The following is a 14833-nucleotide window of genomic DNA, read 5'->3' as shown; positions in this document are numbered from 1 at the left end:
TATTACTATTTCCCACATCGTGGAGATAATGTGAGGCCAATGCAAAAAAAGTACGCCCACTATGATGATCCCAGGGTTGGACTGGAGCGAATCAATCACAGCAAAATATGCTTGTCGATTTTCCGATATCTCACAAACGCTGGATTAAAAGATAGGTCAGCTGTTGAGCCGAATATTGGAAATAATGGAAGATTGTCAGATGTGATTTTCTGTCTTTTTCAATATTAAAATGTTTGTGTCCGTATTTCTCTCCTCAGATGCCCATTAAATGGATGGCTCTGGAATGCATCCACTACAGGAAGTTCACCCATCAGAGTGACGTGTGGAGTTATGGTGGGTCCTCCTTGTTGTGTCATCGTTTTCTTCATTTCCATTTTGCCCCTTTTTCTTTCTTCTAATATCGTTTCTCCATCTTTCTTGTTTCCTGTTTCCTTTCCCCGACGTCCTCCAGGAGTGACCATCTGGGAGCTGATGACATTCGGGGGCAAACCGTACGACGGCATCCCCACGAGAGAAATCCCCGACATCCTGGAGAAAGGGGAGCGTCTGCCGCAGCCGCCAATTTGCACCATAGATGTCTACATGGTCATGGTGAAATGTGAGGAAACGCACACTACATAATAACACATACAGACACTCACAAACAAGATGCAAATATGGTTCATGCGATACGACAATCTTTTAATTTATCTCACTGTAAGAAAGAACATGGTACTATTCTTCAAGGAGAGACACTCTATCAACTATCAATTTTGAGGGTTGAAAATAGTGGACATTGCTACTTTTCTCTCTTTTGAGCACGCGTTTGAAATTACTCTCCTCTTATCTCGTCTCTGTGTGTGTGGTTGAATCTATCGTGCTGACTCACTGACTGCACCGATTTGATTGGCTGAGTAGCGTCACCTCCTTAAATAATTAAACAATACTTTTTTAAACCTTGTTATCTTTATGTTTTTAAAAAAAATAGTTTTTACATTTTCAACATCGTGGATACATCCTTATATGCTCCCGGCAACACACTGAACCTCAACTTTGCCTCCTTATCACACTCACCCCTACTTTAGTGGGAACAATGAGTCTGTGTCTTTGATGCGGACAGGCTGATAATGCGGGGATGCAATGTAGACAGGAATAAATGCAGATCCTCCTCTGGCTGCAGCCTTGACCGGCACTAGCTTTTGAGTCAATGCAGAAAACCCGCACTCACACAGGTAGATGGAGGCAGGGGCGGACTGGGACTAAAAATCAGCCCTGGAATCTCACCCAGTCCAGCCCACACAAATTGGTGGAGCACGCTAGTGAACTGTCAACGGAGGGGGGGGGGCCTCGCTGCGTGGAAACGGCCTGCTGAACGGACCTTGCCTGTCAGCGTAACTTAAATGATGCCGTTTAAAAACATAAAAAATAAAGGGCGGTGCCGGCCGTCAGCGAACCGAGCCGGCCGTTCTGTGATTCTCCAGAACACAGAGATGGCCAGTCCGCCCCTGGGTGGAGGTGAAGGGAATAAGCACTTTTACAGCCTTTTTGTCGAGGTGGGGGAACTCTGTCTCCACAGACAGCCAAAATGTGCAGGTGACACTTTACTCGTCTTTTTCTCGTAATGTTTTTTCTCAAGCTGCGCCTCCCCTGAATCTCTCTGGCGCCCCCACCAGGGAGGCGCGCCTCACACTTTGAAAACCGCTGGCATAGATGCTTTAAAGGGTTAAAGGCAATGTTTCCGAACAACACTCTAACTCAATGAGTTTTGTGGCGGACATAATCTTATTTTTAAATCATGTTTATCCACCGCTCCAACACAGCTTTGAGGTGTCACCGATGAGTTGTAGGGTTAATATTTTTTAATATGCATCTGGTTATCTGAGCTCTGGGGCTCCCATTGGAAGGGAAGCGGGTATGTAAAGAGGAGAGAGGAGGAAACAATTCGGAAAACTGGCTGCTTTATGGTCTGCAACATCTTTGTCGGTGTCATCCTCCATCTGGACGACTGCACCTCCCCCCCAGCCGTAGCCCCCGAACTCATCCAAAAACCCACTTTGTATTCATCCGTCACAAATTCTCCCATCTTCCCCTGGCTGGATTCTGGTTCTGGTAAACATGGCTGCAGAGGGATCCACCCCTCCCATATTTCCAGGAAACGCTCCAGGCGTGCGTGCCAATCCATGCTATTGGATCTGCCAGCTATCGGCTGCTTGGCTCTCCGTTTCCTCCACACTGAACCCAACTTTGGTGGGGTAGATTATTTCAGTCACTTCCTGTCTACTGCTGGTCGACGTAAAAATGGCCACACATCAACTTTATGACTTGTTTTCCCTTGTTTTTAAGTTATTTTAATTGGACACATCTTGTATCTGTTCTACTTGAAATTGAAATGAAACTTTTAAATTCTGCTGGAGCATTAGAAAATGCCAAATGTGTTGAAAGACATCGATGCGATCCCGCTTGGAGATCCATATCAAAGCCTATTCCCCTGACGGAAAAATGTTAATCCTTTCCGAAATGTCATAATATCCAATTTTTCTTTTTCCAAATGGAAACAGTCATGCCAATGGCTTTTGACAGCACAGAAGCAGGCCCTACAGCCATTTACCCTAATAACAACGCCAACTCATTCCTCCCACAAGAGGAGAATAAATTGTATGTGCTATGTTAAATGTCTGAACAATTATGATTCAAATGCTGAGGTTACAGGGATTCCCTTAACTTAACATGCTTTAGGGCTCCCACGTGTTCCTGATTTATTTGTAATATTCAAGCCTGGTAGCTGATATCAATCATTTTCCTTTCGCTGTCATTTTTACCCACTTCTATACAGGTTCATATTTAAAAGCACGTACACATAGGTGAAATTATTTAAAGGGAATTTACGTAAGTATTGTGGTTAAGTACATTTTGTTTAGGTACTTGCACTTTACATTACCTGAGCATTTTCATTTTCTGCTACTTACTTTATACTCAACCACATTTATTTAACCACTTAATTACAAGTTTCTTTACAGTATGTGGTTCTCAACCTGTGGTACGCGTTTTCTTTTTTTTTCTTTTCTTTTTACACTTTATTTAACCAGATGAAAACATTGAGACAACATCTCATTTACAACGCTGACCTGGCCAAGAAGGCAGCAACGGTTCTTACACATAACACAGACGTAAAAAATACAGAAAACACAACTAAGTAAACAAAAGACGAAAAGCAGTCACTCCATTGTGCACATTTAGGACAGTAAGAAAGGTACACTATTTATTACTGCAAGAGCAGCTGGTGGTAAGGATCTCAGACAACTTCCATTTAAAACAGACTATAGGGACAAGTGCCATCAGTTTGAGGCTTGATTGAATAACATTAATACAAAAATAAATCATACTATCAAAATACTACAACGAATGAAAATAAGCTTGAGTAATTGAAACTGTGGTTTAAGTTCTAATTGGCTATTGTTGTTTTTAGATTTAGAAACAAATTTAAAGCGTATTAGCGTTGCTAATGACGACCATACTACCCACGAACGATTAGCGAACGTTTGCAAGTAAGCTAAAGAAAGAAGAAAGCTGAATGATGTTAAAAACGTGGCTCAAAACGGGAGGTATTCAGAAGAATTAGAATCAGAAACAGGTTTATTGTCAAGTAGGTTCGCACCTACTAGGAATTTGACTTGATTGTCACGGCGCATAATATCTAAAAAAATATTTTTACACCGTAATAAAATACAGTTAAATAGCAATACAAATAAATAAAGCAGTAATTTACATGGAAATAGAATGCTATGAATGAATTTTAGAATAACTATGAAATGTGAAATAAGAATATGTGCAGAAAGGAGTATGAAACATTGTGTGCATTCATGTAATGCATATAGAGATGTGGCAGAGGTAAAGTGTCAGTGGGGGGCGGGCCTTGTTTAAGAGGCCGCCAGCGGAGGGAAGAAACTGTTCAGGTGGCGAGAGGTCCTGGTCCCGATGGAGCGCAGCCTCCTGCCAGAGGGGAGGGGGCTGAACAGTTTGTGTCCAGGGTGGGAGGGGGTACAGAGGAGAATGTTACCAGCGAAAGTGAACAAGTGAATGTTATTATTATGGAGGACAGTCATCAACCGAGCACAAGCGCAGGCTCCGCAAGCAACGCAAAAGTGATATGCACAGCCACTGTGATGGAGGAGAGAAGTGACTCAGGAAGAAGGCATTTGTGCAAAGAATGGAGAGAAGGCTGTGACCGAGGTCAAACGCTTGAAAAAGCACACACTTAATTCTGTAATTGTTATCTTTTTTCTTTTCTTTTTTGCTTTGCCACCACAGAAATGGCAATAGCAAACAGCAGACTGAAGATGAGCTATTAGCCCTTAGGCTCATCTGCTCCTGGAGGCTTCATTATTATTGTGGAACTGAATTCCCAATAGGAATTTTCTGTTACAATGTAGGTTGTTGCCTACATTCAAACTTTGACATAGGAAATGAAATGTGTGTACAGTTGTAATTTGGTTGTGTGAGAATAAGTTATTATTTTGTTATTTATATTATAAATGTGTGTGTGTGTGATGTGTGTGTGTGTGTGTGTGTGTGTGTGTGTTGCTGTGGTGTGTGTGTGTGTGTGGGTGTGTGTGTGTGTGTGTGTGTGTGTGTGTGTGTGTGTGTGCTGTGTGTGTGTGTGTGTGTGTGTGTGTGGGTGTGTGTGTGTGGTGTGTGTGTTGTGTGTGTGTGTGTGTGTGTGTGTGTGTGTGTGTGTGTGTGTGTGTGTGTGGTGTGTGTGTGTGGTTGTGTGTGATGTTTCAGCTGTGGCTGACAATAGATAATGTTATTATGAATACATTTGCCTCCGAGTCCTGCATGAACTGTGCATTAGAACTGTATTTTAAGGGGACCTATCATGCAAAATGCACTCTTGTACGTCTTTTATACATGAATATGTGTCCCCGGTGTGTCAGGGAACTCACCAAGTGTCAGAAAAACACAACCCTCTCTCTTTTCCTCTTACCCAAATCTAAAAAAAAAGGGTCTGTAACGGATCTGATACCAGGACTGATCCAGATTTGACTTATTTTCTACGTCACAAAAGGTGTGCTCCGCTTAGTGGTCAATTCTCCACCTATCAGGGGAATGAGAGGTTGGGCCACGGCCGGCCATTGCTGCTCGAAAGCGCTGGAGACGCTTTGTAGTACATGTGCCAGGCCTGTAAGTGGCGCTGTAGTCTGCCACAAAAGCAGCGAAGAAGACTTCCCGTGCATGGTGGCCCTTCTGTTTATTCTCCGCTGTGGCTCTTTTTCTCCCTCCCGAGGCAAGCGGTTGCGCCTCCTGCTTTTAATAACAAATGAATAATGACTCGATATACTCATATGTAAGGGATAATGTGCAGCGACGCGGTCATTATGGGAAAAGAACACCGACAGGCTGATCAGGAGCGGAGGGATCTAGATCAGCATGAAGGTGTTATTTTCCCATAATGACCAAGTCGCTGCACATTATCCCGCTTATTACATGGCCACATTCTCAACGAAGTAACGATATGACTCCCAATATTAATTTAAATGCTTTTATGGATTTAGAAAATGATTTTATTGATTTAAAAAATAGTTGTATGTATTGATTTAAATTGACATGCATCCGCTAAGAAAAATAGTCCGTTGTTACTGTTTGAACTAACGTAGCAACGGCCAGGAACTGCTTCGATAGTGTTTTTGAGGAGCTTTTTGATTACAGATTTGAAAACATCGTTGCTGCTTTAAAAGTAGCATCAATTCATTATGTCAAACCTTGGAAAGTATCTAGATATCCCCTGCCCTAATGCCAAAGGAAACTGGCAACTGAATATGTGTCGCCGTTTGATGTCTATGTCTGGACCGCTGCGTAAAAAGGAGGGTTTCTGCCCCATTACTTCTCTTCTTACTTCTATAAGAATAAAACACGGAGAACGGAGATCTCTTTTTCTCCCCCTCTTCTGACAGCCCAGCAGCTGAGCTCAAAGCACACTCCCCTCTCCTGCAGGGGGGCGTGGTCAGCAGCAGCTCACAGAATCAGCCCCCTAAAAAACAGGGCTGGAAAGAGCAAATAGTGCGAAATGAGGCATGGCTAAAATGCAGGATCTGTTTGGTATTTTGAAAAAAAAAACTATATTTATATACTTCATATAGGTATGGCCCTACAATATATTGTTCAAATATAGCATGATATGTCCCCTTTAACATTGGTCATATGGTGGTACTTGGAGAGCCAATTATTTTCTCAGGTGGTACTTGGTGTAAAAAGGTTGAGAACCACTGACCTATATAATACACTGTGACCACTTTTACCTGTTCCCAATTATGTTGTACTTTTACTAAGGTAACATTTTGATTGCTTGCCTTTTAATTGCAACTTTAAAAATATATGTTGATACTTTTTGGGCAAGAGAGTGCCTTTATGAGAGATACAGAGGTGAAACGGGCTGTCAGCTTTAACCACTGAGCTATCCTGCAGCCCTAACATAGTATTTGTAGACTTCAGTATTGCTACTTTCACTTGTAACTTATATTAACAGTGGTCAGAAATAGCCAGTGAGTCAGACCAGCAGGAGGGTCAGGCGGGGGACCTGACGCAGAGCCAAACGGAAACAATTGGCCGCATTAATTCTAATTACATGTTGACTGAGAGCCGTGTTTGTGATTTGTTGCGCTGCCACACTGCGTGTCCCGCCGCCTCAGCGCCACCCCAATAAAGATGAAATAGAGTTTGATTGCCGGAGTAATTGCACCTCATTTAAGGTAATGTGCCTGCGTGGGGGGGGGGGCAAGCGGAAAGCAGATTAACCAAGTGCAGACGGGCAGGTGGAATGACAACAGTGAAGGTCTGCGATTCATTTGAGGAGAACTTAATATAAGATCAAAACATCCTTTTCACCGCATACATTTTAGCTTGGGATGAATTATTGTATCCTCTCACTGTGGTTACCAGTCAAATATAGAAAAATGAAGCAATTCTATCTTGCTGGTGAGATATGATACCTCCATGTCGGGTTGCTAGAGGCTGCCAGACCCCACTTCAGCCATCACTGTTGTATAATATGTAAATCAGAAACTCAGGTTGCTTTACTGCCCAATCTGAGCCGAGACACCACCTGGCCTCTCTCCACCTGCAGCGCTTTGCTGTGTTTACTGCGGCTGTGGGAGACAAAGTAGGCTGGAGATCAAAATGAGAAACACTTTACTAGTCTAGTTTAATAACTACCTCTAAGTTGCCCTTAAGCAAGGCACTTAAAAGTTTGTTTAGGTAAACATCATGCTTGCTCCTCCACTGTTTTTTGTATTTTCTACCGGACAATTAACGGCAGTTAACCATCATTTTCAATTTTGTATCGACAAATACTGATACTGTGTGGCAGGGTCATTTTGGGACACAGATGAAATGCAGTTACAGGACTAAAAATGCAAGCTGCATTTCTACCAAAAAGTAACATTCTTGCATTAAACCGTCTTAAAATGACAAAAACTAAAGTAAACCATCCCATCATTCAGCCAAGTGGCGACCTTTCCCCTTTTTGTGTCAGCATTGTGGTGTTTCTACCAGATCATATATATTTTTTAGTCCATATGCAAATCATGTATGTCTTCCACTGCTAAATAAGTGTCTTTCTCTCCCTCAGGCTGGATGATTGACGCAGACAGCAGGCCCAAGTTCAAGGAGCTGGCTGCTGAGTTCTGCAGAATGGCTCGGGACCCCCAGCGATACCTTGTCATCCAGGTGGGTTTACCTCACTGTCAGAGCACTCAATACAAAAGGCTTTTAAAGGGACAGTAGTAATATCAGAATGAACATATTTCGATCTTCTGAGACATTTTGTGGTGCTTTTTTGTGCAATATAGAATCTGATGTTGTCGCTTACATGGTTTCACTTTTCTACTTTTCAGGGGGATGACCGCATGAAGCTCCCCAGCCCCAATGACAGCAAGTTCTTCCAGAGCCTTCTGGATGAAGAGGACCTGAACGACCTGATGGATGCCGACGAGTATCTGGTGCCTCAAGGCTTCAACATGCCTCCTCCGTCATACACAACCAGGCCTCGCGTCGACTCAAACAGAGTAAGCACACCAATATATATGTCAATTGCAACATTTTCGTCACCCTAAACAAATATTTTTTTCAGTTTGTTCAACCAGTTTTAAACAGTTTAATATGATAACACACCACATATCCTAACAAAACCTTGTGTGTTCTGATTTAACATCAAGCATAACTTATTTTTCTTTCTCTTTGAAAACAACCCCAACTCACTGTCCTCCATACGTGGTCAAGGTGGTTAAGAACTTTGAATACACTGATCATTTTCCTCCACTAATGGCCCACCTCCATCATTTCCAACCCAGCGGTGTGTGGCTTAAACCTGGGCTCTTTACACGCTAGCTCACCAGGCCCCAGGTTTCATTACTCCAAAGCTGCAGTAGCAAATAGCAGAAGCTCTCTTAAAATGCCACCGCCATTTACTAATAGATAATGAGCGCAGGCTCGGGTGTTTGCTCTGCGGCGTGCACGTGTGCCGCCGGGCCCAAGGCTCTGCATCTTATGCACCTTTACCCCTGTGACCTAGCAGTTTGCCGGCGGGACTTTGTTCCCTGACGAACACACCCGAAAGAAACACGCAAAGTAATCCTTCCAAGGTTTGCAATTCAAGGTCAACATCCCTATCTTGAATTGGAACTCTTTTGATTAGGCAGTCAAAAGCACTTACATGCCCACAGAGGGAATGTAAGCCATTGTTAAAATCCATCGGCTGGCTGACTTTGCCACAGGAAGTTAGTTATTCAGGTTGCGCTGCCGCAGTCCGATACAGACGCTTATCTAATCTGGGCTGATTTGATCTCACGCTCATACTTGAAAAGAGGAGCAGATAATGACTGGCTTTGAAGAAGGGATGAACAGAGAAGTTTGGAGGTGGGGGAAGTTGATTGCAATGGAGGGCAGACAGTGGGAGTAAGTGCACGGTTATAACCTCGGGACGTTTCTTGTTTTCCTCTGTTGTGTTTTGTAGCTCTGCTTCCTGTAATTGCTGCTGTAGCGCTAGCAGTTGCAAGAGTGGCGAGGAGAAGGCCTGGGTTAACAGCCTGCGGCGATCCAGCACAGCAACACAAGAAGCCCTTTGCTTCACATGTTCATGTTTTGTATTGTCTTGTGGGTTTTTTTGTTCTTTTTTGAGGTTCAGAGTGTTTGTATGCAAGCTTCCGCCTGGCTGCCCTTGCAGTCCCTTAAGGCTGATGACTACATTTGCAGAACTTTGTTGGAGAATGTTCCCTTCAACAGGCAGCTGCACGGGTTAAAAGTCTCACTTCCTTTGCCGCAGGTGGCATCCAGCTGGCTTAAACTCACTCCAACTTTTTGGTGTATTTGTTGTGATTCAATTGAACCTTAGACATCTTGAGTTGATTTTTTTAACTGCTCTTTTATCACCAAAAGATTGGAAGCAGAACAAAGATAACAGTATTTATCTTCTCTATCTGCAACCCATTTTTGCCACAGAACAATTTGGCTATCGAGACGGGGGGTCCAATCCCTGCAGAGGGCTCTGTGGCCAGGGGCCCAAGCCGCCATGAACCAGGAAGCAACAGGTGGACCGGATCCGGCCCTGGAGGACCAGCGCTGTAACGGCAGCCTGCATAAGAAGAGCCTGAGCCAGGGAGAGGACAGTGGGGGTCAGAGGTACAGCGCAGACCCCACCATCTTCTTGGGGGAGAGGGCACAAGAGGGGACACTGATGAGGACGGATACATGACACCCATGAAGGACAAAAGCTCTTCAGGTAGGTCAAACGCAACACAAATCATTTTCCAGAGCACTTACAAACAGGTATTCTGAAATAACCGTCCCTAACTTATTATAATTTCTTACAAATGTATAAAACACCATGATATAAAAGTCGCGTAAACATCATCTATGCCACACACATCTGTGCTGTTCCATGAAGACAATTCAAACATCCTGTTTGTACAACAAATTGTTCCCCTGTTCTGTCATGTCTTTGTTCATTCACATAGTAAGTACACTCATGTAGTATATTCTGCCTGTTCATTCCATTTCACTCCATTGATTAAAATTCCTACCCAGTTTCCTTCAACGCTGTATGTCAGCTACTACAGAGTCATGTTTTGCCTTTGATCATAATTCTGTCCATCAGTTTCGCTCTCGCGCTACCGTCTTTGATTCTCGAGCAGCACAAAATATAACAAAGCACGCAGCCGAATGCATGTGATGCAATGTCAAGGAGCGGAAGAGTGGGCAAAATCAATAGGTTTTGCACCCTACTATTATAGCGCTTGGAAGCATTGAAGAGGGGTCATTTGCTGGCATTTTCACCCCCAGCAGATGGAGTTTCCAGTGCCAAAGAACTGCTGGCATTTTGCCCGTCTGCTCCTGAGTGGCTGCCATTATCGCCATTATCATCTCCATCTTCCACCCTCATTAGCGAGTGATCTCTTTCTCGTGCTCTCTTTCAATTTCCATTGCTTATGTTTCCTTTTCTATCGATTTGACTTCTGTTGATCTTGTTGTCTTATTCTATCCTAAACTCCTTTTTTCTCTTTTTCTTTCCTACCCTCCCCTCTCCTCCTTTGATCTGTGCTACAGAGTATCTGAATCCCATTGAAGAAAACCCGTTTGTCACGCGACGTAAGAACGGCGAGATCCACGCCTTGGACAACCCCGGCTACCACAGCACGCCCAACAGCCAGCCCAAAGGAGAGGACGAGTACATCAACGAGCCGCTGTACCTCAACACCTTCCACAGCCCCGCTGATCTGGGCCTGGAAGCTCTGAGGAGAAATGGTCTGCCCCTACCCGTCCATCCCACTTGCTCTATTGCTTCTTCAGGCTCCCACCTCCCGCTTACAATCCAAACCAGCCTACCCCACTACCCCCTCCCCACGGCCCTGCCCTCACCATCTGGCCTGCCTTGCCACCACGGCCCAGCGACCCACATCCTCCACACCCACCACACCATCAAACCCGCAGGAAATCCAGGTGGCGGTATGGTCAGCCAAACAGGAACGTCTGCCCAGGCCCAGGTGTGCCAATCTGGCGCCTTGTCCACTTCGGCCACCATCGGGCACGGCAACCTGCCAGCCTACCAGATCCACGCCACCTCGCACCCAGCTAGCTTGCTGAAGCACGGACAGACAACAGGTAAACTCAGCGGGAAGAAGTTGAAGGTGACCTTTGACAATCCGGAATACTGGCAGCACAGCTTGCCTCCCAAATCGTCCAACCAGGCGATCCCGGAGGGTGCACAGGGCGGTTCCACCAACGCCATGCTCTTCTACAAGCAGAACGGACATATACGGCCGGCAGTAGCTGAAAACCCTGAATACATGTCGGACTTTTCCCTGAAGTCCGGCACCGTCTTGCCGCCTCCACCCTACCGGCAGCGGAACACTGTGGTCTAAATCGTTCTATTTGACAAACGTTCCTCAATGTGACTCTAGCCTCCAGCAACCCAGACATCCTCTCCGGTTCCACTGTCCCATACAAAGGGGAGCGGCAACAACCAGAGCCCCCAATTGTTTTCAAACAACGTGCCATCTGCTGTAGATTGTAGTGACATCTGGAGGAGGTGGTCCAAACCGAGCCAAGCAGACCCACGCACCTTCACTATATCCAATCCAGTCCATTTCTGTCCTGTAGATAGAGACTGCGCTCCATTTCAGTGAGAACGTGAAGGATAAATGACTGTCACAAAGCAGTGGACGTACTGTGTTGTCCCAGCACAATATAACTACAGTGGCGTCAACAAAGATGGACCTGAACTCACTGCCAGCCATTGTGGAGTCAGCTTCAAGAAAGGAAGGACGTACGAACGTCTGGGGATGGACAATACGCTTCTATGGGTTTGTGAGATAAGCAAACAGAAAGAGCAAATACAGTCGGTTGGATGTTAAGATATCTTGTTCTGTGAATGACCTTGTAGAGTGAGGAAAAATACTGAAAGGGTTGTGTCAGGACTTCCAGCTTCATGAAAGCTGATCAATCATATTCAATCATTTTGCCCATAGGATTATACCATCAAATTCTCAAATTCTCCATCAAATATGTGAAACTCATCTTTCTACTGTTACTGTGATACTGTGATGGCCCAAACTACCTTTCACGTGTGTAGTTCGACCATGGACTTGCCTGAAAATACACAGGGCAACTGCTGTTTTGTTGTTTTTGCTGTCTACTTGGAAAAGCTGTGCGAAAACAGCCTTTTTCCGAGCCAAAGGGAATAAGGGAAGAAATACACTGTAAACATTTTTATAGACACTGGTTACAGTGTTGCCACAATGGATTTGTATACACTGGTTTTCCCATTCAGACCAGGATGCTAACGTAGATGTGTAAAGAATGTCATGCCATGAGAGCATAGAGTCCTGAATCTGCTGAATAAGACCAACCACAAAGCAGCCAAACTGAGAACGGTGAGACACAGTGAGAGAAGGAGCTAAAAAATCTTGAGGGGAAGGAAAGTTCTTACAAGCGGCTTAATGAAGACCTCAAGGAATGAAAGAGACAGCACCAGCAGAGCACAGAAAACTGGACTACTTTTTGTGTGTGTTTGTGTCAGTGTGAATGGACCTAGTATGTGTGCTCACATGTTATCTGTAGAAGAGTTGCGGTCGAAGTCGGTTATAACATGGTTGACAGGTTCAGTGCTGCTGCTAACAAACCCATCACTGGTCAAACATCGAAGGTTTCCCTCATCTGCAGTCAAGTAGAAAACGTTTTAAGAATGGCAATATGTAAGTCTTCAGTCCTGATTGATTTAGAATTCCTATTTAAGTTCAGAGTCTTTGGATACATGAGCTTAAAGTGTTGGCATAGTTCCATATCTCATCTCAGCGATGTCGATAGGGACTTGGCTTGGCAACTGGAAGGTCACCAGTTCAAGTCCCGGCAAGACCAAGTGCTACCGAGGTGTCCCTGAGCAAGGCACCGTTCCCTACACTGCTCCCCGGGCGCCGTTCAAAATGGCAGCACACTGCTCCTAACACAGGATGCGTCAAATGCAGAGAAACCATTTCCCCACGGGGATTAATAAATAAAGTATATCAAAAATATCATATGTTTTACAATGGAAAAAAGTGAAATGGCACGGTAATAGAGTGGTGCAGTGACGAGTCCTAAAACCCGGAAGTGAGTTAGCATTTTACCACTACCGGTTCCCTCGTCTCAGAGTCAACGGGATTCCTCCATAGGATTTTGGAAAAGAGCTGGAAATAAGGTCTGTGGTTGACACACATTTAAGAGGCGGATCACGTTTTGTTCTACGACATTAAATACATCAGCAGTGACCCGCTGGTGATTTCTGAAGAGAGAAAAACGATGGTTGTTAACAAGTGGCTGAATAGGACTACAGAAGTTGTCGAGGCCGTCATTACGCCGAACACGTAAACACTCCCGCTAAGTTTGGTTGCCCTGTTCTGCTTGAAAGCAAGTACCTGCCTCCTGCAGACTGTTCAAACAAACGCTTCAACTTGAACAATTTAGAATCTGTATTTTTGAATATGGATCTTAAGGTGGCGTGACGTTGAAGCAGCGACCCTGCTGTAGTTCGTTTATAGCATAACGTTAGCATTTTGCTTCTGGCGACTAGATTTACGATTAGGAAATTATAAAAGTAGGGTAGACATGTGGAGATTATCCGGCTGAACAAAACGTGCATTTATCAAACAGGTTCGTTTTCCACAGATCTTATTTCCAGCTATTTTCCAAAATCCTATGGAGAAATCCCATTGCTTTTTAGTCGAGGGAACCCATGCGCAGCTTACCTCCGGGTAAATACGTCATCCCTGCACCACTCTATACATGCAAATATAATGGTTGACCCATTGACTTCCGTTCTATGCGAGAGTAGGAGTGAAAAAACATTCGCTTCTGATTACAAGCATATCTGCACCGTCACTTCTTTTGAGCTCAACTTTTGACACCTTTATGGTGACCGTGCCCTAATACAACATTCTTTCTTGATTTTCTTTCCCATAGACACCCAGTTCCTAATACTGCAAATGTTTTATATAAATATTACAATACCTTCATCGGTGGGCCATTGGCTCTATAACCATTTTGATATGTATTTGACATTAGATAGAGACTTACCAGATATTTATTTCGATGAAAACAGTCAAAGAATGCCCTTTTTATGAAGTCATCATGAAGATATCCAGACAATGATATTTTGGGAAAGAAAATCAATACTATATGAACCATTTTCTGTGGGACAGGGTAGGTAAATGTTATCTTCTTGGTTGCTGTCCAAGGTTGCTAGAATTATTTGTCCACCGTAGTTTGTTGGTATGTCACCTGACACCGATTTACAATGACTTATATTGGAAGAGATTGGATCGGTTTTTTGAACACCGCATTAGTAGTCAGCTGTTGGACAATGATTTTCATTCTGGATCTATTATAAGTCCAGAGTGACATCATAGTATGTATCCACACTAAGGTTTACTCAATAATAGACAACTGATCGCGCCTTTACTCTCCAGAGAATAGTTCCAGCCCTCACTAGTGATGCCTCTGCATGCAAACTGCCAGTCAATGCTGCTAAAAGCGCTGGAGTTACAGCCATTATTTCTTCCGCCAAGCCATAGAGTAGAGACCTGTGGGTGGGAAAACACCACAAAGCTTGCCAAACTACAAAGATCAAGAGGACAATTGTGTAATGATAGTTTTCCTCAGAGGGCCTCATCATCTTAGTTGAATCAATATGACAAATCTTTAGTGAGTTTTTTTAGCCATCATATGTTGGCCATGTTTAACGTCTGTGGTAGAACCCTGCCTAAGCTTTTATTTTATTTGTGTAGGATATTTATTTAGTGTATTTTAATGTCTGCTTCCATGTGAAAGT

At 44.0% G+C, this 14833-nt stretch overlaps 2 protein-coding genes across 2 annotated transcripts in view; both read left to right on the top strand.

Moving 5' to 3' along the window:
* The window catches only part of LOC117539299 (receptor tyrosine-protein kinase erbB-4), a 24918-nt gene extending 15321 nt beyond the window's left edge, over positions 1–9597 (top strand). The window contains exons 4-8 of the mRNA XM_034205410.1: positions 258–333; positions 452–598; positions 7604–7701; positions 7869–8039; positions 9472–9597. Of these exons, the coding sequence (XP_034061301.1) occupies positions 258–333; positions 452–598; positions 7604–7701; positions 7869–8039; positions 9472–9597 (618 nt within the window). The remainder of the gene's footprint in view (positions 1–257; positions 334–451; positions 599–7603; positions 7702–7868; positions 8040–9471) is intronic.
* A 100-nt stretch (positions 9598–9697) lies between these two features.
* LOC117539346 (receptor tyrosine-protein kinase erbB-4-like) lies at positions 9698–12456 on the top strand. Its single transcript, XM_034205501.1, has 2 exons — positions 9698–9751; positions 10576–12456. Exons 1-2 carry the CDS (start codon positions 9721–9723, stop codon positions 11388–11390), a joined length of 846 nt encoding a protein of 281 aa, XP_034061392.1. The 5' UTR covers positions 9698–9720; the 3' UTR covers positions 11391–12456.
* Positions 12457–14833: the final 2377 nt, after the last annotated feature.

Source organism: Gymnodraco acuticeps, unplaced genomic scaffold (assembly GCF_902827175.1).
Source record: "Gymnodraco acuticeps unplaced genomic scaffold, fGymAcu1.1, whole genome shotgun sequence".
In the NCBI taxonomy this organism is placed as follows: Eukaryota; Metazoa; Chordata; class Actinopteri; order Perciformes; family Bathydraconidae; genus Gymnodraco; species Gymnodraco acuticeps.
The sequence above is the reverse complement of the archived record's forward strand: the minus strand, read 5'-3'. Positions and strand labels throughout refer to the sequence as shown.